The sequence below is a fragment of the Ctenopharyngodon idella genome, chromosome 22, assembly GCF_019924925.1.
Source record: "Ctenopharyngodon idella isolate HZGC_01 chromosome 22, HZGC01, whole genome shotgun sequence".
NCBI lineage: Eukaryota > Metazoa > Chordata > Actinopteri > Cypriniformes > Xenocyprididae > Ctenopharyngodon > Ctenopharyngodon idella.
In genome coordinates this window covers 22,993,394-23,021,309 of record NC_067241.1, presented here as the reverse complement: position 1 = coordinate 23,021,309, position 27,916 = coordinate 22,993,394, and the positions used below count along the sequence as shown (strand labels likewise).

At 38.1% G+C, this 27,916-nt stretch overlaps 1 protein-coding gene across 7 annotated transcripts in view; it reads left to right on the top strand.

The window, feature by feature from the left end:
• Nucleotides 1-27,916, top strand: part of LOC127504428 (IQ motif and SEC7 domain-containing protein 1-like) — an 83,137-nt gene that overhangs the window by 24,354 nt on the left and 30,867 nt on the right. Inside the window, exon 5 of one of the 7 annotated variants that reach the window (XM_051878970.1) lies at nucleotides 162-2,927. The exons of 4 other annotated variants lie outside the window; for them this stretch is intronic. In XM_051878970.1, the coding sequence (XP_051734930.1) occupies nucleotides 162-225 (64 nt within the window). In that variant the 3' untranslated portion in view covers nucleotides 226-2,927. Of the gene's footprint in view, nucleotides 1-161; nucleotides 2,928-5,573; nucleotides 6,091-24,452; nucleotides 24,836-27,916 lie in introns of those variants that run through there. 2 more of the 7 variants (XM_051878966.1, XM_051878968.1) reach the window with 2 other exon arrangements.

Genomic DNA, 27,916 nt, shown 5'->3' with positions numbered 1-27,916 from the left:
TGGTCATATAAAACATTTTTGTTCACCTTTGTACGGTAATAATTTTGCTCTCGTGTTGGGCCACCAGTGTAAAATTTGGGTCCTGAAGCAATACTTGCTGAGAACCGCTGGCCTAGAGTATGCAGTATGTGTGCTGTTCTTATAGTGTGCTTCTCTCACAGGAATGAGAATGTGCTGCATCAGTTCTGTTGTCCTCCATCTGGAAGCAGCAGTCCTTCAAGATAGCAGGAATAACATCTCCTGCCCAGCCAAGGATCTGTCCTCTCTCACAAAGCATTCTTCCAATAGAGCTACATGCATTCATCCATCCATCTATCCATCTCCTGAGGGAACAGTGTGTTCCTCTGGGGAATAAACATCACTGTGTGTGCTGTTGCATTCACATGTAGGACAGATGGAAATCTATCTGCAGTAGTTCATTTAAAAGTTCAGTCCATAAACGCTGGAAGAACACAACCGTAGTGCTAGAACTGAATCTTGCAGTCGAGTGTTTAACCACAAACTTGTACCTCTAATACAAAGATACAGAGTGTATTTTGGACAGTGTGGAAGAATGAAAGAGCAGTTTCTCAGAGTGATGCATGACATGAAAAAGCAATATCTATTTAAACATCAGTTAATGTATCAGAACTGTATTTGCTTTGCCTGATATCATAGCTTATTGTCTTGTAACCATTCAAATTAAAAGCTTAATTTTTGACTCTCTTGTATATGATTTTTTTTTTTAACATCTGTTTTTCTTTCACTTGTGCATTGTTTTCTAGTTATTCTTGAGCGATTAACAAGGACTTTGTTCATTCTGCTCAGTATGTTCTGTATACTTCTTACTGTGTTTTTGGTGAAAGCTTTTGCAATATGTAACTATAAAAACAGGAGTATGTTATATGTTTGCCACATGACCTCATCACATCACATGTGAGTGGCATCTAGTTGTCAGCTCATCATATATTTATCTTGCAGTTTTGTTATCTAATTTTGTGGAAAATCTTCAAGTCACAAACAAGTTCACGGCTGATATTTTTCCTGTTCATTCTTCGCACTGTAAATGGAAGGTAAAGCATTGCAATTTGAAAAGCAGTACATAAAATGGCTAGTATGTCCAAATACGCACTATTTATAAAAGGATTAGGTGAAAAATACTCAGCATGTTGTGCTGTAGGTCATATGACATTGCCAGCATGCTATGTAGTAAGTAGTATGGTATGTCATACTACATGCATACTTTATAGAGTGTTTATTAACCATCCATAAGTAAGTACTTCATCAAATGCAAAAGTTTAACAGTACATCATTTTGAACAGAGTATGTTACGGAGCCCCGCACATGACATGCAAGAAAAAAAATTAAATCGTGCGCACGATTTACTAATTCGTTCCCTCGATTTACTAAATCGTGCGCACGATTTACTAAAACGTGTGCACGATTTACTATTTCGTTCCCTCGATTTATAAATCATGCGCATGATTTATAAATCGAGGAAATAAAATAGTAAATCGTGCGCACGTTTTAGTAAATCGAGGGAACGAATTAATAAATCGTGCGCACGATTTAGCCTACTATTTTTTTCCTGCATGTCATGTCCGGGCCTCCATAGTATGTGAATTGTTGCATTCTGCACATTTTTATAAACTAACACACAGGACAATCTCATACAGGAAATGAATGTTCAGTTCACAAAATGTATGAGTAGAGGCCCCAGCTAACAGGGAACGTTCGCAGAACTTTGGCTAATGTTCTGGCAAGTTATGAACAAACATTCTTCCAGTTAACAGAATGTTCTTTCAAAGTTACCTAGTATTTAAAATGTTAGCACAAAAACATTATTTATACATCGTTCATGGAACGTTTTTTTTTTTAATGAAACGTTTTAGTTGGACGTCCATCTAATGTTTTTTAAATGTTATATTTGTTACTTTTGAACGTTCTCTGAACATACTAAAACATTCCCATAATGTTTGCAAAATGATAAAATGAAATGTTCCCTTAACGTTAGCAAAACCAAGAAAAAAACTTTTTAAAAAGTGTTTAAAACCTGGACGTTTAAAACGTTCAGAGAAAATACAGAAATAATGTTTTTATAACTCAATGAGAATGTTAATAAAACATTCTTAGAACGTGTTTTTGTTAGCAGGGTCTACAGTGTTTTATTGTTTTATTATTTTACTACCAACTATTCCAACTATTTTTGATGAAATCCTGGTAAGGGATTTAGGCTTTTTTAACTCTGTGGTCCGGGCTTGTTTTTATAATTTGAGTCTTTTAGCTGAAATGAAGCCCTTTCTACCAAATTCAGACTTTGAAAGAGCTTTTCACACTTTCATCCTTTCACGGTCATATTTCTGTAATTCTCTGTATATTTTGGCATCCCCTCTGCATCCCTAGCACGATTACAAATAGTACAGAATGCGAGGCGAAGCTTCTGAAGAGAGTAAAGAAACACAAATCTATCACTCCATTATTTGCCTCTTTACATTGGCTTCCAGTCCATTTTAGAATTAAATTTAAAATTTACATTTTTGTGTATAAATCTTTAAATAATCAGGCTCCCCCTTATCTTGCAAATTTACTGATTCCACATAACCCTCCTAGAACATCGAGATCAGAAAATTAAAAACTCCTCATAGTGCCCAGGACAAGAGGTAAACAAAAAGATCAAGCCTTTGCAATAATAGGTCCGAAACTGGAATGAGCTGCCTTTATCCTTTAGGTCTCCCAAGTCTCAGTGTTCAAAAATTTTCTTGAAAGCACATTTATTGTTGGTAGCTATTAGCAACTTTTAAAATTTTGTGTTGTACATGTGGTGTTTTATATGTAAATTGTGTTTTACTCTTGTTTCATGTGTAAAGCACTTTGGTCAACTTAGTTTTTTTTTTTTTTTTTTTTTTCTGGTGCTATATAAATAAAACAAGACATTTGGGACACACTAATCAATCTCTATTTTAAATATGAAGAGTTCAGACGCACAAGCCACTTAACACCACCTCCATCAAAAATGAGATAATGATATTGAGCGAACGCTCTCCGCACATAGTATACATTCATCAAATACTTTCACTTCAAATCCGCTAAATCCCAGCGTCAGCCCATTCAGAAATACCAGTTCATTGGAAGAAACCGCTAAATGCCACTTCCCTTTGTCAGCAAAAGCCTGAAAGTCCACAGAAGAACCAATTGGAAGACATGAATCGAATCATATGATTTCAAGATGAATGACGGTGTGTGTATGAACCGGCTTTCAATTGCAGAGCTGCAAGTTTTTATCATGTTTTGTCCATCATTACAGTGGCAATGACAGGATTTCACGAGTAGCAAGTAAAAGTGTTCCTTTTGCTGCTGTAAAACTGACAGAAATGGACGTTTTACTATGTCTTGTGTCCAAAGAGGTGGACTTAGAGGTTTTTGCAAAAAAAGGACACATGGACTTGTTGCTGGACCCTATAGGTCATTTTTTCAAGCACCTTATTCCGACCTATATTTACGCCTCTAGCTGGCGTAAAAATAATGACAGCGTCGTGTTACGTCTGTCATCATAAAAATGACATTTGACTGTCGTTACCAATCAAAATGCGTGTTCATTTAAATGCAGTGTGTTGACTTTTTACATGGTCCCTTACCCACCATTTGTCCTATTTCCACTTAGCAAAACGTTTTTTTATTTTTTTATTAACGACTACACCTACCCCAACCCTAACCCTAAACCTACCCTTAGTGATTTATAGTGCATATACACTTTATGAGCACATGCGTTCCCTGGGATCGAACCCACGATCGCATGATCACATGATTGCATATTGCAATGCTCTACCAATAGAGTACCTCAGGTTAGCACTCAAGCGGGTTAGCATTTTAGGACTTCCGGTTCCATCGCCGTAAAATCTATGGGTTTTTTGAATGGGTTTTTGCTAAATCGCCTGAAATAAGGTCTGTGGTTAACAAAGCCTCTAAATATTTTCACGTTTCTACCTGTGACATAAAACACACCAGTTATAACCCGCTTGTGATTTTTTTTTAAACCTTTATTGTGTCTTAAAAACGGCGGTTGCTAACAAGTTGCTAAAAGGGACTACTTCCTTTGGCGGGGACTTTAGACGTCATCATGACAAACAGGACATCATTTCTCATGAAAAAGTGGATAAGTATTCATACACAGCGCAGATCATAATCAGCGAGCATGTTTTTAAATAAAGTTGTTTTTTAAATAAAGTTTGAGGAAGCTTGGTGGTGGTGACGTTGATCCGCGACCATGGTGTGCTGTAGTCCGTTTATGGCCTACTGTTAGCTTTTTATATCTGACGACTTTATTTAGGCTTCAAAATGTATAAATGTCGTGTTAACTTGTAAAGATTATCTTGATAGACAAAACATGTAAGTGTCATAACCCTTTGTTAAACACAGAGCTTATTTTTTGCGATTTTCCAAAAGTCTATGGGAAAAATGCATAGGCTTTCGATCGAGGGAACCTGTGCGCCGCTAACTTCCGGGTTGGCCTACAAAAACACGTCATCCCTGAGGTACTCTATAGGTCATTTTTTCAAGCACCATGCGCCCTCTAGCTAGCGTAAAAAGAATGACAGTATCGTGTTAGTCTGTCATCATGAAATGACGTTTGACCGTTGTTACCAATCAAAATGCGTGTTCATTTGTTCATGGTGTTTACCCACCATTTGTTCTATTTCCATTTAGTAAAACTTTTTTTTATTAACAACTACACCTACCCCACCCCTAAACCTACCCTTTGTGATTTATAGTCCATATACTCTTTATGAGCACATGCGTTCCCTGGGATCGAACCCACAATCGCATGATCACATGATTGCATATTGCAACGCTCTGCCAATTGAGCTACGCGAAACCCAAAATATGACGCAGATAAAAGAGTCCAATGCATTAAAATGAAAGTGTCCTGTTGTTGATAGGGGCGCAACTTTAGCAAACGCTCCTATGGGTCGTATTTCAGGGAAGGGACAAACGACCTATATGGGCGTATTGGTTGGAGGACATGTTGAGCAAAAGACAGTCAAATTTGTTAAATACCAATGAATTGACTAAAGTGAAATTTTTGAAAATAAGGCATTTCAATAACTGACTAATAACCTTTTCATTGCCATTAAAGTGAAATTACTGAACCTAAACATAGGAGCCTGGTAAAAAATGCTCATTTAAAAGAAAACATGTCAGAAAGACTTTTCCAACGGAGCTCTTCATATATTGGGTAGATAGGTGTTGAATTGGTATTCAGCCCTTCTTTATAATAGTAACCTATCCTAGTCCTGTGATCTGAATAATGGCCATTTTGAGGGTTACTTGAGCTTTACTGATGGGTCTGATGGAAAAAAAGCAATTGAGAATTGCTGGTTCAGTTTATTGAAAGGCTGCCTTACTTTTTAATGCAGTCGATTTAATATACAACGTGGTTTATACATGACATCATAGTATTGAGGACGAGGGAGTCCCTCCCCTCTGACAGCCGAACCACCAGGGTATTGTCAGCAAACCATCTGCAAGTTCTGTAGTGATGTTGTTGCCAGGCAACCGGCATTCAGCATATATAGGTGGAGATCTCTTCATGGATGCAGTGGGTGAAATGCACTCGTTAAGAACAGCTGAGGAAAATCCTGCAGCGAGGAGCACCTGTACTCTGGAAGTTCCCTCTTTGAGCCAGCAAACACATGTGAATCTGATATACGTTGCGGTGCATGTCAGAGACTCCATCCTCTGGGAGTTTCTATAGTGAAGACACTGAAGCTGATGCAGTGAGGGTGGATCTGTACCTGACCCGGTTTCTTATCAAGGGGCTGAATGCCGTAGGAATCTCACGGAGTGTGCTGGACTTGTCTTTGGGTTCTGTGTTGGGCTGTCATGTCTGTTTGGCCCGTCAGACTGGTTCCAGCAGTGCATTCAGCATGGAAGATGCTCAGTGATGATCTCTGCTGCATGAATCTTTGGCTTGCATCTCTCAGGTGAAAATGGAGTTTGATCGTTTTGCCATGTGACTGAGTGTTCAGCCCTGAAAATGTCAAGATTCAAAGCTCTGTGTTTGGATTACTGGCAGTTTTTGTGCCTGCAGCCTAATAGCACATTTTTCAAAAGGTAAGTGTGAGCTGTCTACAGCAGATGATAAACATTTTGCATGCTGACAGCAGAAACACAATTTATTTTCAACATGGTGATGGTAATTGACCCTATTTGCGCAGCTTTTTGTGTATGTTTTAATCATTCTTTAAAATGACTATTTGACTAATGTCACCTTGGCTGTGTGGGTTATTGGTTAACGTTAACCAATAGACAAATAGCTATTGTTTCAAATAGCTATTGTTTTGCAAGTAGTTCATTCAGTAATTTAACGCTATTAATGTTATTGTTATAAAGGTTACGCCAAGTAATGTTAGATTTGACATGAAGTGTAAGCATTAGGAGACGTGGTCATGCTCTATCTCTATCAAAAAGCTGTTTCAAGAGTGTGTGCCAGTGGTGTTGAGGACGGCAGTTAGTCCTCCACCATCCACTGTCAGCTCACATTCAGCTCTGACTCTGTGCTGCTGCACAATTCCCACTTTTCATCTTCCAGTCAATTCCCTATGGATAGCATCAAGTCTCGCCCTACATATTTTCTCATTGAATATTCTGTTTAACTCTGAAATATATCACATGGGTTGCTACACAGAAAAGAAAATGGTGTAGGATTCACTTTGAAGTAATGTTCATTATTTCAAATTATTACAAAGAAACGGCAAGTAACACATTGAATTAAACGTGAAATTTTCAAGTAGAAAGACTGAAATGGTAGTTTCTTGTGAAATATTTTTCTACAGTTTAATTGGAATGTTGTTTTAAAGCAGAAAGTGTACAGTCGAATGCACAGCCTTGCAAAGTATATTTCACTTGACTCGTACGCGTATGCAGGCGTTCGACACATGCGCATTGCAACAAATTGCAATACCTCTATGAGTTACAACCCAAGTTCAGTTCAGTTCATACTATTCTGATAACGAAACTCAATCGTACACTGACCCTCGGGTACGCGTAAAAAGTGAAGTATACTTGGCTTTAACTCGTAAATACAGAGTGGCCTTAACTCGTAAATACAGAGAAATGTGCTCTTCTGAGCTTTTGATCATATTTAATTTTTTTGAGGTAACACCAGAGTTAACTCCTGAGCGTGAATTTAGATAGGGCAGATTCTTGGTCTTAGCGCTCGATTATGACAAACATTTTGTAAGCTTTATATTCTAATCATCGAACACATGCAGACACACTTTTGGCAGAAGTCTAATGTCCTTGCATTATTCAGCCTGAGGGCGGCGCTCTAATGTTGATCGACAGGCTTTAAGTTCATACGACACGCATAGAATGCTATCTTTGTATTGTCTTAATGTAGTATTTATTGCCTCAGAGTAGACGTGCCGATATTCGGTAATACGATATATCACGATAATGATTATGCATGATATTGTTATCGTGGGAACTTCAAAATACCGTGAATAATTATTATTATGAATTATTAACATTTTTAAGAATACTTCACCCATCAACCGTATAAAATGCACAACACCGCTGTATGCTGCGTCAAAAGAACACGCGCACTCAGATGTAAACAAGCCCGACGTGCATATGAAGCACATGGCGGAACGAGTGAAAGAGACGCACTGAATGAAAGTGCACGTTCACTTTCTGACAGCAGAGGGTGCTGATGGAACAGCAGAAGTGCAGCGGTTACCCCAGAAACCGCGTAAACAAAGCAGCTGCACTACTGAACTGTAATTAAAATGCTTCAAACAGCCATTCAATTTTTTTGTATTCGCAATGTTGTTCATCACGGCACCAAATATTTAATACTTAAAGACTTAATAGGCTATTTACTTTCAAACTTAAACATGTTTTATATTTTAATCTGGACTACATGCCCTATAATGATTGAAAATGTTCTGATTATTTGTTATTGTTCAGTAACACTTAGTGACATAAGGCTTCATTAGTTAACATGTTAATTCATTATTACCAAACTGACAATGAAAAACCTGTTATAGTATGACAACACTTTTTTTGCAACTTATTTCAATATCGTAATAATACCGTATACCGTGATAAAAGCTTAAGCAATTATCGCAACATGAAAATTTGATACCGTCACATGCCTACCTCAGAGTGTTACGGAGGAATTGTTGAGGAATTCTGGTGTGGAAAAGAAAGATAAGATATATTTCCAAAATGGATATTTTGACATAAAGTTGTGTGTATTTGTTTGTTCAAGTGAGAAAAGATGTGAAAGAGAGCTCAATTCAGTACTCGTGCGCTGTCTGAGAGGCGGCTTTCTGTGTGCACACAGAAAACCGCACTGAATCGAACTCTTTCACTTCATCACGCCTTCTCAGATTTATTCATATGTCTGCTCTGCTCTTTCTCCCAGACGTTTACATTTTTAAATGACATGCAAAAGTGTATGCCAACTTATGTCCCGCCAGGTAGATCTGCACTTTACAATTCATATGTGCACATCTACCACGCAAGACATCATTTTGACTGGATCTCTTCCCAAATCGTCCCTCCCTAATATTTTTATCTCATTTTTATTCGTTGATGTAAATGTCAATTGATTTTTGTCATAGTTTTTGTCATTCAAAGCTGGGTTTTATTTAGTTATCATCTCGTTTTCGTCAGTGAAAAAATGTTAGAGCGTGTTGTAGTTCCATTTTTCACCACATATTTGTGTACATCTCAATTATATCCTAAGCTCATGAAACAGTAGGCCTATATCATGTACACGAATCCAGGCACTGGTAAGGACCCTGGTTCATTACACATTGCGACAATGATTACTCAATTTCCAGTGACATGACTACGTACAACATCAATGTACAACATTATAGAACGTCACCGCTGGTATTAATCAACAAGAGGCAGGACTGTATCTTTTTGATATTAGTTTATATGCCATTTAAACAAATTGCTCTGTCACATATTCTTACAACATTTCAGCCAAATATTATTTATAAATGTTAACTACTGTAGATGTGTTCACTAACTGTCTAGCGATGTGTTTATGCTGACATATAATAAAAACGGTTTGTCTTTTTAAATCTTCTATCGCGTGTCATTGAGTTGGCTCGTGCGGTTTATGTTTGTCGTGCACGCTTCAGAAATGTGACGTAATTAGTGAGCATCATTGCTCCCTGGTTTTTGTGGTGCATTGTGGGATTTTTTAGGGAGCGAATGTCTCAGTGCACTGAAAGAATTTTGCGATTGAGACGGCCCTTAAAATGGCCGACTCTGATCAGTGCCCTGACTACTGAACTAGGGAGCTGATTGAGACGCACCCACTGTAAAACACACGAGCCGCAGCTGGGTAACAACCCAGTTCTCTTTCTGCTGTTTGGATCAAACATTAGATCAAATATTACTTTGATCCTAAATTTGAGTAATTTGAATTGAAGTTGTATTCTTTTGCAATGAGTGACACAATATAAGCTCCATTCATGGAACAACTGTTTTGTTTGTTTGTTTTTTTCTGGTTCAGAATATCCCTAGCCTGAGAGGGCTTTCTAATAGTTTTTGGCAGACATCTTCAAAAGAGATCATTAGTCAGAGGAGGGTTCTGGGTGTGTGTGTCTGTGGGACTGTGGAATATTTGGACCATGTTTTTTGGAGAGAGTGTGTCAGATTTAGAAGGAAATGTTCTGCTGTATATAGAAGCCCAAGGAAGCACACATCTGTCCTGATTACACCGGGAAAATTACATCATGAATGTAATGTCACAATGCAAAAAAATTTGAATGGTTCTAAAAAGGCTGTCACTTAAACTGGAGTTTCTGTGAGATAGATGATGTTTTTGAGAAGGCACTCTCAGCAAACACACAGCGTGACATCGGAGACCTCAGATAACTTGATCTACTCATCTGAGACAGCAGACAGCATTACTTATTTACTGGCTGTCCCAACCTGTAGCAGACTCTGCTGACACACAGGCTCACTGATTGTTTGGTGCTGGACTTCTGGTTGTTTTGAAGGTGTTTGGGCATTGGTGGACATCAGTAGTCTTCTGTGAGCTCCCGTCTGCTGCCTCTGACGTGAGTGTGCCTCTCTTTTCCGTCCATTTAACACACACTCGTGGCCTGATAAATGCTGAACTTCATAGACTTGAGTATCTTGAAAAACAATGTTGTTTGACTTTGCCTAATCCTTCATCTGCTCTTTAGAGATGATCAATTATCTGACAAACAGCATCACACAGTATGAGATGATTAATAATCCAGCACTGACTGTGGTTTTAATTCAGTGAAGTAATTAAGTTAGTCAAGACATTAAAGTCTAAAAACAGTAGTGATATAACACGTGTGCTATACATGAATTCATATCATGACTGTTCAGTGTGTCTCAAAAGGAACAGATAAATTGGTTTGCTTTCTGTTCATTTGTATTTATTACATAACACCAGGGCTTGACATTAGCCATTTTGCTCACCAGCCACTGTGGCTCGTGGTTTTCCAAAGTTACTAGCCACTCAGCTTTTTTACTGGCTACAATTTTTAATCAATACCATGGGGAAAAAACTGCCATATAGATATTTTTAATATTATCTCATAATTTGGCAGCAGGTATATTAGGCTGCTGTCACTTTAAGACCTGACGCACGGATCCATTACACTGTTACACATGCGTTTTCTTTCTCAACTGTTTACGTTCACTTAAAACATAACTGACTGTGTTTACGTGAATACTCGCCAAGAGAGATGAAATGAGGTGGGTTTGTGTGTCGACTCACTGTCGGAGAGATGAGAGAGAGAGAAAGAGCAGCTGGTGTCATGTATCTATTCTGCAGAAAACGAGTATCGGAAGCTTTTCAGATATTTCACTATCGATACATATTGATAATTTTGACAACACTACATTTCACTTAGTTTATTATTTCAGATATCTTTTTAAAAGACTACAATTGTACAAATGTAAATATTATATACAATTCAACCCAACAAAGTGGCTAGTAGGAGTGACTGTGTTACATGCCACTGATGAAATCCACCTGCATTTGGCTGGCTTGCGGGTGTTAATGTCAAGCCCTGCACATCACGTTTAAAGAGAAGGCTTTTGCTTAAAGTGTACAGTACTTCAGTAAGTTTGACTGATCACTGCTAGAGGTCACCATCCACCATCCTTCAGGTTTTATGAGTCTGTACTGAACCACTGACCGCCAGTTAACGGAAAATGATAATGGAAAATGATTTGGAGTTTTGAAGTGGTTGGAAGGAAAATTATTCCTTCCACACAATTTTATGCAAATTTTGAGGTATCGCATAAAAAACACTGGATGGAAATACCAAGATGTGCATAAAATCTTAAAATGTGCGTTAAAAAATGTATGCGCTCAGTTGAGGCAGATGATTTTTTTTATTCACAGTCTATGCATGCGTATAAACTACGATGGAAACATTTACTGGATAAATCCCTCAATGCGCAACAAAAAACTCACGTGACTTTGCCTCAGCAGATCATGTGATTGGATAACTGGACTAATCTCATTGCACCACACCATCTAAAATATTGTTTTAGTCACTCTGGAATGCCCGAGCCAAAACCTGTCAGAAGGATTTGTTATAATGACCTCTCAAAGCCAAACAACTGAGCTCCCAAACATCAGGCATCCGCCTCCAAACAGTAATTTAGTTATGTATTTTAATTTATTACAAGTCATTTATTATGTAGGGAAAAAAGTCACAGGCTTCCAACTGCAGCAACTTTTTATTATTTTATTACTGATACTTTGCGCCATGCAGTTTCCCAGGAAGTGAATATTTTGTTCTCTTGAACACATGGGATGGAAACTCAATATTTCAGTTAAGTTGTCAACTTTGGACTGAAACATAGCTAGTATCTCCCATTTACCATGTTTCTGCCAAAAAAAAATTATATTGATCACAAATTGAAATCACTGAAACACAACCAACCAACTTCACCAACTAACTTTTGCATCACTTGCAGGATTGCTGTACTGGTGTAGCTACTGGTCAGTAAAACCAGCTCTAACCAATAAAACTAACCTTAACCAGCACTGAAATCCATGCTGATCTGAGCAAATCTGAACAATTTGTAATATCAGTTTGATCTTATTTCATTCTTAGAAGATTTTAATTTGAACCCATTAGGATTATTCTAAATTATGATGACTTAATTTCCTTCAGTGCTCTATTTTCCATTCCTGTACGATTTTTTGGACACATAAAGACTGATATTAAAGGCTGATGGTGTTTCAGCAGGTAACCAGTCTGTATCCCATATATGATCTTCTGTTGACTGCTCAACCTTGCTTGTGATGTTCCTCATTTGCAAGTCACTTTTGATGAAAGCGTCTGCTAAGTGAATAAATGTAACTCTAACTTTCATAATGGGCGAGGCGTGCAGGTCTCTGGGATCAGATGGGGTGAGATTCTGATGGTAAAGGGGTGAGCTCATATAGCGGAGGGGTGGGACTCTGACAGAAGGGGGCGTGGTTCAGAGAGCAAAGGGATTGGCTGCAGTTTCATCTCCAGTGTATTATTAGAATCTGTGTTTCCCCAGCTGAATCTCATATAGTCGTGGCTATAGTGCTGCAGTCAGCAGCATCCAACCTGACAGGAGACAGCCGGAAACACTCATGTTGACAGCACTGTTTAGGGCACTGGTCTCAAACTCAATTCCTGGAGGGCCACAGCTCTGCACAGTTTTGCTCCAACCCTAATCAAACACACCTGATTCAGCTAATCAAGGTCTTCAGGATTACTAGAAACTTCCAAACTGGTGTGAGTTGGAGCTGGTTGGAGCTAAACTCTGCAGAGCTGTGGCCCTCCAGGAATTGAGTTTGAGACCACCGGTTTAGAGAGTGTGTGTGTGTGTGTGTGTGTGTGTAAGTCTGTATAATGGAATGGCCGCTGTAGGCTAGAGTAGATTGTTTCAATATTAACAGGGACTGTCAGGTGTTTCAGCACTGCTGCCAGTCCTTAGATAAACTCCATCCACATGCCGCTGGTATCTTAGGTTTTTATGGTGCAAGGTCACATGTTGTCTGAAGTTTTTATTTTTTCTTCACATCACATCCACACTGACCAGACTCAACCCTGCTTAGCTTCAGTGCAAAACCAGCCAAGAGCTGTTCATTTACTTCCATTACTAGTTCCAGAAATAGATGAAATGGCAATTATGTCATTGGCGATGAAGAGTTGTGTAAAAACAGCCATTAAACCATGCAAGTATTCATATTCAGCTAGAAAAAAAATCATTCTGAAAGTGATTCCAACGATATCATTGCCCTGTCCTGTTATTGTTATACTTGTGGTGTGGATTATGCTATTCTTTTATATTTTGACTGATTTTTAAAACTATATTATCATTGTTATAATTATCTTCTTTGGTGTGAGACAGGCCTTTACTATTTAGTTTCTAGGGTGTTCAGGTTCATTTTGTTTGCATTACTAAGCAGCTATTAGGGTGGGTAGTTGCTTAATAGCCCAAGTGAAGTCCATCGCACTACACCATGGATCACCCCTCTTGATCCACAGCCACCTTTAAGCTTTTTCCGCAGTTTCTTTGATGTTCTTGGTGGCTCTTCTTTCCTGCAACCCTCTAATACTAGTGAGACTGAGTGTCCGATGTAGAGGCTGTCCTGCAAAGCCCCTGCAGCCCACCTCAATAGACTCGCAGCCCTTCACCCATGCCTTCTACATTCCTCTGCCAGTTCCAGATACTTGGCCTTCTTGCGCTCCTGGGCCTCCTATATCCGGTCTTCCCAAGGGACAGTAAGTTCCAACATGACCACTTGCTTGGAACAATCAGATTTTAAGACCAAATCTGGCCTGAGTGTTGTTCTTGCAGTGTTTTCTGGAAATTTCAGCTGCCAATCACAAGCCGAGTTTAGCAATTGAGGCCCTGGGCTCCACCTGAGGTTTCTCTCCCACCCTGACAAAGGTGATGTTGTGTCTTATTGGGAGCTGATGTTTGCTCTGTTGGATTGCGATGCAGCTACTGCTTTCAGCACTTGGGCATGGCTCCACCTGTACCTCCTCTCTCCCAAGGCTTTTGGGCAGCAGCTCAAGATGTGCTCTAAGGAACCTCTTGCCAGGCACAGTGGGCATGCTGGGGTATTAACTAAATCCCAGCAATGCAGGTTGGCTGGGCTTGGAAGGACATCATACACTGACTGGATCAGAATCTTGAGTCTAGCTGGTTCTGTCTTCTAAAGTTCTGCCCAGTTGATCTTATGGTTGTAATGGTTGTATGGTCCCAATTAGTCCAAGCTCCCTGCATGTTCATAGCCACTGTCCTACTCCAGCATTCCTCTTTCACCTCTGCATGGATCTCTCCTTGGATCTGCTGACGTCTCTCTCTCCCCCGGGCTTTGTTGTAGTGTTGTCTTGTGTAGCTACCAATCCCAGCTCATCCGGCTGCCACAGAGCCTACCAACATGCTGTGTCTCAACCTCGCTTCTGCCTGCTCAACTGCCTCCTGTGCCCGACACTTCCTCCCAGTTCTAACTGAGGCCTCCTTCAGTGTAAGTCTATGGGACTTATTCAACTGGTAGACAATAAAATTGGTGAATAAGTCTGATCACTTATTAAAATAAACTAATATTAACCATATAAACCCTACTGTATCATTTTTGATACACTTCTAAAGCCTCTAAATGATCAACAAGATCAAAACTTTGCTGAAAAACCTGTTTCACTCAATCTACATCATGCCTTCTGTCATCTGATTGATATAGACTTTTTAGTGAGTAAAAGGTCTTTTAGTATAGTTGTACAAATGTCCACCTTCAGCTCGTGGTTCATGTATCTTTTTGCTGTGAAATCTTTACCGTTTTTTTTTTAATCAAGTAAAAGTAAGAATCACTTTGATATAGTAATATTTCAAGATTAACACTTACTGAAGCAACTCAGGTTTACTTGATTATTTATTTAGAAAAATCATAAGTATCAAATATGATCATCAGGCTTATTAAAACTTAGGAGCTTTGATGTTTTAAAACTTAAGAGCTTTGATCTTAAAATTAAGCATTTAAATATTATCATAAACCGCGTTTCCACCAAAATTACCCGGAACAATTTGTCCAAGGAACTCCCCTGAAACTCGTTGTCAGCCCATCAGTCGTATTTTTTAAACTCCATTCTTGATTTGAATAGCAAACAACTCTTACTGCATGCACCGCAACAGACTTTAAAAAAATGATGGTTGAAATAAAATGCTGCGTGGAGTCAACCAATCAAAATGCTGCGTGAACTCAACCAATCAGCATGTTCAGCACCCAAGTCCCCCCGAAAGTTCTGGAACTTTGAAAAAGTACTACCTAGCGAGCAGGTACTTTCAGAGGGGGAATTTTTAACTTCATTTAGACCCTGGTTCCTGCGGTCGAAACACACAGAGTACCACCCCAAAGTTCCTAGTTCCTGGGGAAAGCTCCTGCGGTGGAAACGCGGCTTTACTAAGACATATTATTGGCAGATATAGAGTGAGGACTGATATTTATATTCATTTTATGTCAGTATCTGCTATACCGTTATAAAGATCTCACTGATTTACATTATATGCATCAGAATTTCATACTTTTTAATATATAAATATCAGCAAGTGCTCTAAATTTTTGCTCAGTTTGGGCCTCTGAATAAAATTGAGCTGTTTTTTACTCCTGGAGTGTGAGCTTCGTATTCTCCTACTGTATATCACTATATGAGCAACAAAAGCCTGATGTATTAAGTTTGATGAATTATTTATGTATTGTCTAATGGTTTGATAAGCTGTTCTTTTTAAAAACAAAATGTTTTTTTTTTTTTTTTCTGAGTATTTTTTCATATGTCAAGTTTACAGGGTTAAGTGTTTTGGATGGAAGTTCATGGCAAGTTTCTCTGTGATTGAACCAGCAACCTTTACTTACTGGTTGCAAGCTTTAACTATTACACTGACTGCACCACTATAGTTCAGTGCTGGAAACTAGAGTTCAAATGTGATGCTGTTGCACCATCTACTGGTACATAAACAATGTACAATCATATCTGAGAGCCTCTTATGTAAGCTGCCGATGAGCAGTGGAAGTGTTGGGTGTCGTGTGTTCTGTGTTCGGTCAGAGAGGGAATGTGATATTCTCATGAATGATTCAGTGTCTTCTCTCCTACTGAAAGAACCAACTCAAAACCAGTCTTCCTTGTGTAAATCATGAGAAAAAGCTCTAAAACATTGGCATCAAGTCCAGTATGACAGCCGCAGAGATTTTTGAGATAAGCTTGGGATCTTCTGTCACTGAGCTGTACTGTCTGCTGCTGTCGTCTTCTCACAGACCTGCTCAGCACTGGTTAAATCAACTGCAAAAATAATAAACTCAATTAAACTCAAAACCCTCAACCTCAACACATAATGAATTAATAACTCTACCTGGATACATACAGTATACTGACATAAAGCAATATAAATAAGAAATCTCAACTTCTTAATTGCTCAAATCATTGCATAATTTAAACTACATTATTGCTCAGCAATATATTTAAAGTTGGATATACAGTACACTCACGTAAAGCAATATAGTAAATCTCAACTGCTTGGTTGTTTAAATCTTCGCAAAAAAGTAAACTAAATTATCGCACAGCTCTAATCTGATAAATGCGACTTTAAGTCATGAAGATATTAAGATTATTAGCATCATGATTTTCTGTAAAGCTGCTTTGTATTTTGGTTTAATAATAAAGACTGTATATTTTTATCTCCGATGACGTTTGTGCGCGCTGACCACATGCGTAACAAGTTGACCATCAAGCAAGCTTTTTTAAATGGTATAAAACATCTTATAAAAACGTATAAAACCCAACATGAATACACACTTGATTGCATTATTTGCAGACATGTTAAAATATTTTCCTTGGACATCCTTATTTGTCATTGACTCATGTGACGTTATGTTTGTGTTGAGGTGGCACTGATGCTGTTGTTGGGTCTAGCGGATCTCAGCACCAAATGTTCCAGACAGCACGTGTGTTTGAGTGAGGCACTTCTGAGCTCTTCCGTCAGTGAGTGTGTGTAACCTAAGGTTAAGACCCAAGTTTCTTTTTCTGCATTGTCATCACTACACACGTCAAAGCAAGAGTTTTGGCACAGTATTTGTCTCCATGCATTTTCATGAAAGAGTTCCCCTGTCACTGGAGTTCAGTGAAGTTCAGAGGATCCGCGTGAGCTTGAGGCCTGAGGAAATGGAGACTGAGTCTCTCTCACTCCAGAGCAAGATCTGAAAAGTCATTCATGCTAGCCAATGAGCCCTGGAGCTTATTTATTTGATGATTTATTTAATCATACACTCTAAGAAAATGGACAAATCCAGTGATTGGGTTGTTTTGACCCAGCAGTTGGGTTAAATATTTGCCCAACCTGCAGGGTAGTTTTATTTAACTCAACTATTGTTTAAAAATTACTGTATTGCTCGCTTAAAATGAACCCAAAGTATGTTGGAAATTAACATTTATTAGTATGTTTAATAAATGAACATTTATTAATAAGTTTAATGAATATAATTAAACAATAAACATTTATTAAATAGCTTATTAATAAATGTTTACCTTTTGATTATTATTGTTGCCTCTAGTAATTATGTGTCTGATTTTTAATTTCCAGCCTATTTTGGGTTCATTTTAAGCCAGCCATATAGTCATTTTTAAACAATAGTTGGTAAATAAAACTACCCATTTAACCCAACCGCTGGGTTTGTCCATTTTCAACCCAACTTTGTTTTTGGTTGTTTTTAACCCAGCATTTTTAGAGTGTATGAAATAAAAGCCAAATCTATATTTTATTGAAGAAAAAACATGTTGTTCCACATCCTGTCCAGTGTTCTGCTCCAAATGATGTGAACACTGTGGCAGTTAATACCAATATACTTGTATGAATATAGCTATGCTTTATGTTATGTGCAAAAAAACAGGTTTAAAATATAAATGTTACGTTAAAAAAATGATTTGTCTGCAGTTCAAAGGAAATTTAAATCGCTACATTAAAGATGCACAAACTCACTGCTAACTGGTCAGAGGTCGAATGTTCTGCAGGAACACACACATTCACTCCTTCGATCATACTGACACATTTGACACAATCTGTTGTCTTTTGCTGCGTCCGAAATCGTGTACTGTTGAGTAGGTACTACATTTGAATTTAAATTTACTTCACAACCGTTGAAAAACTACGTTCTATATAGTACAAATGTGTGTAGTATGAGTGAATTCGGACGTACTACATCCGCCATGTTGTTACTGTTACCTACCAGTGTCAGTTACATCCCTTCATTCACAAATCCTCTCCCGTGGCCTCATGAGATAGTAACGTGTCCATCGTATGTGCACTTAAGAATCTCTGCAGAAGTAGTAAGTCATCCGGGTACTTTTCGCCTACTGTTTTTCGAATACTATGAATTTGGACATACTACTCTGTTTGCATACTGTTTTTCGCGTACTATATAGTAGAGAAGTATTTGATTTCGGACGCAGCTTTTCTGTTCGCTTTCAAGGACTTTTAGTTTGTTTTCATCATTTCCTGTGTTTCCTTTATGTTTACGCTTGTTGCCATAGTTATTCATTGTATCATTGATTATCACCCACCTGTTCCTCAAATATTCCACCAAAATGAGAAGATTATATACAGTAGTTTAACATTATTGTGCTGCCTTTCTCTGTTGTGACCCATCTGCTTGACACAAACACTTAAGTGAAAATGCACTTGCTGTAAGAATGAGTATAAAACTTGCTGGAATTTTTAACATAATCCGAGCATATGGCTGTAAACAGGGCTCGACATCAACTTTTTTTGCTCACCAGCCACTGTGGCTCGTGGTTTTCCAAAGTTACTAGCCACTCAGGATTTTCACTGGCCACAATTTTGTCATCAATACCATGGGGAAAAACTGCCATATAGATATTTTTAATATTATCTCATAATTCGGTAACAGGTATAGCAGGCTGCTGTCACTTTAAGATATGACGCACGGATCCATTATACTGTTACACATGCGTTTACATTTACTGAAAACTGATTGTATTTACGTGAATACTCACCAAGACAGGCATTTTGACATTATTTTGTGTGTATTTGACTTCTTAAAGGGTTAGTTCACCCAAAAATGAAAATAATGTAATTTATTGCTCACCCTCATGCCGTTCCACACCCGTAAGACCTTAGTTAATCTTTGAAACACAAATTAAGATATTTTTGTTGAAATCCGATGGCTCAGTGTGGCCTGCATAGCCAGCAATGACATTTCCTCTCTCAAGATCCATTAATGTACTAAAAACATATTTAAATCAGTTCATGTGATTACAGTGGTTCAATATTAATATTATAAAATGACAAGAATATTTTTGGTGCGCCAAAAAAAACTAAATAACGACATATTTAATGATGGTCGATTTCAAAACACTGCTTCAGTAAGCTTTGGAGCATTTTGAATCTTTTGTGTCGAATCAGCGGTTCGGAGCACCAAAGTCACGTGATTTCAGCAGTTTTGTGGTTTGACATGCAATCCGAATCATGATTCGACACAACAGATTCATAACGCTTCGAAGCTTACTTAATGGATCTTGAGAGAGGAAATGTCATTGCTGGCTATGCAGGTCTCACTGAGCCATCGGATTTCAACAAAAATATCTTAATTTGTGTTCCAAAGATGAACGAAGGTCTTACGGGTGTGGAACGACACGAGGGTGAGTAATAAATGACATTATTTTCATTTTTGGGTGAACTAACCCTTTAAGTGCAATTACCAGTGAAAAATTGGGTTTGAGCACAAAATCTGTGTGAATGAGTAAAAATATGCGTAATACGCACAATCCCATGCTGAAATTCAAGCCCTGTAACACCAACAGTATTCATCCAGAGCAAATGTAATGAGTGAGTGAGGGGAGGAGGGTTGTGTGTCGACTTGCTGTCGGAGAGATGAGAGAGAGAGAGAAAGAGAAAGAGCAGCTGGTATCGTGAATCTGTTCTGCCGAAAATGAGTATTGGAAGCGTTTCATTTTTGACAGCATTGCTCTTTATTTCAGATGCCTTTTTTAAAAGACTACAATTGAAAAATGTACATTTATGCTATATATAAATTTAAATTTAGTTTAAATTTTTAGTTTTTGTTCACTAGTATGCCTTTCAAATCAGTTTCTCTGTCAATTCTGCACAAACCCGACTAATCCATAATGAAAATCAATTCTTGTATTATAATGGTTGCTGCAGCAGATCCTGGCCTAGAGTATTCTAGATGCTACAGTGCTGTATATCTTCTTCCCTTGATGAAAGTAAGCTTTCCTATGCCCTGCTCTCTCTGAAGTTCAAAGCCTTTGAAGTGAGGTCTTGGGAGTGTTGCAATTCTGACTGCAATTGTGACTCATAACCATTTGGCAAAGTGAGCAACGAAAGACAGTGTAATTTCCTCATTATCTTCACCTGGAATGTGAAGACAGCGCTGCGTGATGTCCATCAGCCAATTCGCTGCTCCTACAAGAGGAATCTCATGATATTGCTGTTAACATAGCTGTTGCAAATAAATATAGCCTATTTTCTCAACTTTATAAATCTTGCGGTCTCTTCTTTGGACCCTGCAGGTAGTCACATTTACTTCTAAACACATTTCTTACCTACAAAACTTCATATGAAATGCATGACGAAAATGTGTAATACAGTATGTTGCAACAGAACAAAAGTTTTCAATTTATAGGCCTATGTTAACTTGAACTAAAAAGAATTGTTAGGACTGGGTCACATGACTAAAATGATGAAATGACGTCCTTGAAGTGACCATGGCATGAGTGCTTTGCTAACTGGGCTTGTGGATGGGCTCTTCGTGAAGGATTCAGATGGTCACTTTTGTTGGGAATTTCTCTACAAATTACGTCCCCTTTCCAAAGGCACAAAAACACCCCAGATCTTCTTCCTGGAGTCTATCCGATCCCACGCCAGATCCTCAGCCCGTCGAATGAGCCACAGCAGTTTTGACCACATAACAGGTCTGCTTTCAGGAAAAGCACATCAGAATCAGACATATGGAATGACATCAGTTTCTGCTTTTTTTCAGGGGTAATGTTGCTTTTCAACACCCTTGAGGGTGGGGGTCCTTTTTCTCTTCATATTTTTTGGTCAGTTCTTGTTAAACATAAAACTTTGAGATTACTCAAGGCTGGTTAATGAGAATATAATAGTAACTGGCAAACGCAACAAGACGCCAGGGTTTGTAGGCCTGGTGGGAGTTAGTCATTGAAGGCACATGCTTTGAGTTGAAGCAGATGTTTTATGGAGGGCCAGTTGGAGTTCCCGGATCTGACATCAGCCTGGCTGCAAACAAGTCGGACAGACTCCTTCTGTCAATAACAGTCTGTCCAAACAGTGAGCCCTTCCCCAAGTATATGATCATCTTGAAGTGGACACATTCAAATCTACTTCTCAGTCACAGCGTTTCCTATGTTCTGTTTGAAGCTTGCTGTGTGCATGGCTGTTTTCTGCAGTGGTGAACTGAAGAGTAAATGTGGGATTGGGGATGTGACAGGTGACGCATGCGTAAGTTGGCTGTGTGGGACAGCTGCACTTCACTGCGACCGAGTAAAACAGCCCCGCCCCGTTCTGTCACATGCTCAGAGACATCAGTTGTCAGTGTCATTCTTTCTTTGTAACTGTTGACTAATGGATGTTTGTTCGGCTTCACATTTCTTCTCTGAACTTGTAATTAGTTCCCTTCTTTAGAAATGCAAGGTTTAAAGTTTTAGACGCAGCAGACCAAAGGAAGTAGTCATTTTCTCCACAGGGAGAGAAATGTCCTGCTTCTAATTAGGGGACGCAGTCACCTTCATCCAGCAATGCAGGCGCAGTGATTGGTGTCCTTGTAAAGGAAACGGTTGGCCATCTGGTACTTATTTTCTCTTTTTCCTGTCACCTCAGATGCCATTATTCAGAGTGGGCCAGTGAACCCTCCCGCACCTCTTCACCATCAGTGCTGTCAGTCCACGCCACACTCTTCTGACTCCACCTGTATATATAATGCTCTGTCATACAAAACCCAAATTTCCATAGATGTTTCTGAATTGCATATAAAATCTTCATCATTTGGATTACACAGTTGTAACATAAACAAACTAATAAACTTAATGTGATGTCATAATTGTCATACATAAAACAAGGTAAGAAACAGGTTTGATTTTTTGTAATAGTAAAATGAATGTGTTTTAAATATACGCAACAACCAGGTTTATAAATTTATCATCAATAAATACATTTTTTTATTTCATTTAAATTGCTTGTTTAACTATGTTCTTACTTTTTAACTAAATAAATGTAATTGTTTTCACAATGAACAGATTTATGCAGATTCTATGCATTTTGAAAATATAAACAAAATCAAATAATGCAAATAGTTAATGACAAACTATGATTTTGAGTGCAGAAATCTGACCTGTTTTATTTATGTATGACTGACTATACATAAAGTTCATTAGTTTATCTTTAAATTGTGTAATCCCAGTGGATGGAAATTTTATTAGCAAATCAAAAATCCTAAATTTAAGCCGAAATATTCCCCCCCCAAATTATTACCCCCCTGAGTGCCCAGTAAGGGTAGATTTAGGATTAGGGATGGGCGTGGGGTTAGGATTAGGCAAGCAGGTAGCGGCTTCAACGAGAGGGGAAATAATTTAGTTAAAAATCGGCGCAACCCCTTCAGCCGTGACTGTATTCTCAATACAGCACGCCTTGAGAACCTTATTTACCACACAATACAAATATTAAAGCCAAAGATATATGTATTAATATGTAACTTATCATCATTGGCATTAAATCATGGCATTTAGCCATCCTTCCGCTAGAAAAATAGTCCCCAACAGTGACAGTAAATGGCAAGAGAAAGTTAGATGTAAGGCCTCTTTACAGAGACTGGAACTGTTCTCATCCGCTGTGTCATTTATTTTTGAACACAATATATGATATTTCTTATACATCTGCTTATCTCTCGGCATGAGAAAACATGTTTCCAGTCTTTTAGTTTAAACCAGACCAGTCTGCGGCACAGTGCGAGTTTGCCTAATAAGACTCCAAAAGCGTCATTAAACAGTGTAACTCGATGACTCACACACACACACACACGTATCTCCTGCCTGGGACTTTCTTTGACAGGGAAGGGCGTGGCCTCAAAATTACAGGTGAATGATGCAGACATAACTCCAGCAGGGCTCACTCATACTTCATTATATAAATTCATAAAGTTAATTTAATTTAATAATTATAAGTTAATTTAGCTGAAATATATAATACATGGAACAGTTTTGACAGTATATTGTTTGTTTATGTTGCTAAAAGTGGTCGCTAAGGGTGTTGTGCAGTGATACCGAAGTTTCATATAAATATCATATTTGAAATCACCAATGAAATTTGACAACTGTCTCATAAATGTTGTTTCTTCTGCTCAAATAGTGTTAAAAAAAATGATTATTTTTCAGGCTAGATCCGCCAATGCAGCCACAGTGACGCAATGACTTTACTAATCAGTGATTGGCTCTTTTATTTAGAAGGCGGGTCTTATTCCGCCATATTGTGTGTTGCACTTTCTCTCATTCATAGTTATATGAGAGCACTGATATATAAAGTCTTTAATGATACACTGATCTGTTCGGTGAAGCGGTCATGCACTCTAAAAAATGCTGGGTTAACAACAACCCAAGTTGGGTTGAAAATAGACAAACCCAGTGATTGGGTTGTTTTATCCCAGTGGTTGGGTTAAATGTTTGCCCAATCTGCAGGGCAGTTTTATTTAAGTCAACTATTGATTAAAAATGACTATAGTTTGGCTTAAAATGAGCTCAAAATAAGTTGGAAATTAAAAATCAGACGCAATTTCTAGAGGCAACAATAATAATCAAAAGGTGAACATTTATTAATAAGTGATTTAATAAATGTTTATTTAATTAATATTTATTAAATATATCAATAAATGTTCATTTATTAAACATATTAATGAATGTTAATTTCCAACATATTTTGGGTTCATTTTTTAAGCACGCAATACAGTAATTTTTAATCAATAGTTGAGTTAAATAAAATATATTTTACCCAAATTGGGTACCATATTTAACCCAAATTGGGTTATTTTTAACCCAGCATTTGTAGCTGTACTTTATTATAAATAAAACATGGCTGTTGACCAATCAGCATCAAGGACTGTAACATTTTATAAATTCCCATACAAAGTCAAAGAAAGGTCACTCAAGCAAAGGTCAAATACTCAGCATCTTTTTCATGCAGCATGTTTTTATTATGCTGAGAAAGAGTGTTCATTTGTCTTTGAGAGTCTGAACACATGAATCATAAACACATGATGGTCAGAGTAGAGCAGCAAATGCTGGATAGTTTGAACAGGACTATCTCTCTCTCTCTCTCTCTCTCTCTCTTTCTGAAAGGCTCTATTAATAGAGGTGCTTCCTCGATTTCCCACTTGCATTCCTCTGCCGGCCTGCGCAGAAGTCAGTGTTCATTCCTTCCCTCCTTCTCCCTGCTACAGCCTCTTACATCTAAAACAGGGTTTGCGTTTCAAAGCTATTGGCATCAGATCTGTTGGTGGAATTCCTCCTGGTTGATGTGACACACAGACCTGCCCCCTCACGCTGAGAGAGAGAGAGAGAGAGACAGGCTCTGTCTGTGACAGCGGTCGGTGAGCAGGAGAGCTGTTATTCTGCTGAGCTCAGAGCTGTGGAGTCTTTGGATCCAGTGATGGTGGAGTTCGGTGCTTTGTGGACGCGCATTCTTCCGCAGATATGTGGTGTTTGCAGTGCAACTCTGAGAAAACACAGTCTCTGCTTGAACTGGAGCTGGACAGCTGGTAAGACTGGATTATGACTAGTGTTTGTGGGTCTGAACTAGTATTTAAACAATGCAGTTTGACTAAGTATGCATTTATTAAGTATGTATGGCGTTAAAGTCAGGATTATTTGTTTATGTTGGAGTATTCAGTGAAGTGGCCTTTCTCAAGTCAGTAATGGTTTCACAAACGCAGTAGAAGAGTGTAAAATATAGTAATGTCAGTATTGAAACCCTGTACCTATAGAAGCTCATCACATGCTGTTGACCTGGTTTCTGTAAATTCAGCACAGGTTCCATTCATTCTGTGGTCTCTGTGGCACTGGTCATGTGTCCTGACACCAGCATTGCTCTATATTTATGAGATGATCACATTAATGAAGGTGTTTTTTTAGCCCATCCAGTGTTACATGACAGTCCTTCTCAAACACACAAGAAGAGTTCCTCACCAAGACAGTCTGAAACTGAATATATATGGGTTATTTATTAGTAAGAGATGTCCCTGACTGAAGTCTTATTCGAGGTTTTCGTGCAGAGGAGCACTTTAAACTGCTCATGTTATGGTTTATTTATATTGTCCACTGTTGTTGTGGAAGGTCTGTGCTTCTCTGTTAAATATTGGAAGGTCTTGAGGCAAGGACTTTCAAATTAAAGTTGCTGTTTGTGTTTTTTAACCTTTTGTGGAATTTGTTTTTATCCTGTAGTGATGGAAATCTAGGCCTGAGCTTTCAGCTGAACATTTGTGTGTTGTGTTCTTGTGTAGTATTGTGTGTAATGTCACATGTCTGCAGTGCTGAGCTAGATAACAGAGTAACACCCAGAGAGATCAGCAGGGGACGGCTGCTTCCTCTGCTGGAGGACACACAACAGCCACCTCACTTCCTGTGCCAACAGTCCTACAGCAAACTCTTTCACTCGGAGTCAGGACACTCTAACATTGTTGTTTATTTGATGTCTGTGTGATTCTTTTGATTGCCAGTGATTGTATAATCCAATTGAATTGAAAGAGGTCTTATATATAGAGGCTTCAAAGTATTACAACATTTAGGTCGCAGTTTAAATGCCCAAATGTTACTGCATTAGAAAACAAAATATCAAAGCAAGTGGCATCCATAAACTAATTCTGCTAAAGCTGTTCTCAGAACAGACTTTATTTTTCTAAATCACTCTTGCAATGACTTCAAGCAACTAGTGTCAAGCAGATCAGTCAGTTCACATAAAGCTACATATGGACCACTAATGTTTGACAAACCAAAAAAGTGTTGCAAACAGTGATTTACTTTTTCAAATAAGTTAACGTCAAGTTACTTTGTTTTCCCATTTATTGACTAACAGCTCTCCTGTCCTGTGTGAACATGATGGGTATTGTAGTTCCGGATAGTGATGAGTCGTTCATTTTGAACGAATCTTTAATATGACTCGGGAACAACGAGTTGTCTCAGAGAGTGATTCGTTCATTTTGTGTTGACCGCGCATGCGCAATATCCCATAGGTTCTGTACAGGAAACAGAAATGATTAGTTCACTTCTCGAGTCTTTCGGGTTCGAGTCGTTCGTTCATCCCGTCACAGCCCCATAGGCTGAATGCAGAAACAGAAATGATTAGTTCATCTTTCGAGTCTTTGTGTCTGAGTCCTTCGTTCTTTTTTCACATGACGTGACAGCCATTCTTTACAAAGAAGTGCGTAGTTTTTTTTTTTTTTTTTTTAAGTTTAGTTTATTTTTTTGTTTTTTAGCTAGTATAATAATTGATTTTCCTAATATTTGTATAAAAAGATTGGTCAGAAGGTACATATGTTTATTGCACATATCTTTTGATAATTATGATAATTCTTAAATATAATACAACATACAGTCAATAGTAGCCTAATATGAATGTAAAGTTGTATTAGTAGGGCCCTATGATTTCCGCGATGCAGAAAACGCGGACGGAATCGCAGAATCCATTCATAAAAATGGAATTTACTATATAACGCGGAATGTCACGGGAATTTGTCAAATTTTTGATGAATTAATAAAAAAGCAGGTCAGTACACTTAAATTAAATCGCGATATAGACTGGTGTCTGTGAATATTAAACCGCAAAAAGACTATTTAAATATGTATCCTGCATGTATGTGTGTCTCTGAAATTAATGGCGCAGAAGCGCGGTTTTATTTACCTCACACACACACATACACACACACTGAAGCACGTGTGACGCTCGCGGTGTTTTCATTCTCTGTCGCCTCACTAATATGAGGACATGAACGCACAAAATTCATCTCCAGAGCTGCTCTGAGTCACTTCATCAGCATTTTACTGCTTTGTTTGAGAAAATCTATCGCCATACCATAAACACACAAAAACTCAAAGCTCTTGGCAACCCGTCAAAATAAAAGTTTGATTTAACTTGACAGAAACATATTACTGTTGAATACTACAGTAGAATTTAGATACATTTCAATGTAATAATAATACTAAAACTAATAGACTTAAAAATAATAAATTATGAAATCTATATTTTTAAGGAACAATCTCAGTTTTTCTTCCATTCCACAGTAAAGCTCTGTTGTGCAGCTCTTTGTTTGATAAAAAAAAGTTTAATTTCGTGATTAAAAGATAAATTAAATTAATGTTATCCATTCATTTGATTGCCAGAAAAATTAAAATATGCAACAGAATTTCTGAAAAAAATTTAATAAATTTGATGTTTTTAAGAATTCAATTAATTAGACAACCTTTTTGATTATTAAAATTTAATTTAACCATTAAAATCGAGTCCAAAAAATTTAAATGGAAAAAAACGGAATCTAGAAAAATTAAAATGGAAAAAACGAAATTTGGGAAAAAATAAAACGGATTTCATAGGGCCCTATATTAGTTGCGAGACACTGAGCCAGGAAGCGGTCATGTGAAAAAAGAACGAAGGACTCAGACCCGAAGACTCGAGAGATGAACTAATCATTTGTGTTTCTGCATTTAGCCTATGGGGCTGTGACGGGATGAATGAGCGACTCGAACCTGAAAGACTCGAGAACATTTCTGTTTCCGGTACTGCATTGCATATGGAACTGTCACGGCACAGTTCAGACACTGACGACGGAACTTATGACTCGAACCCG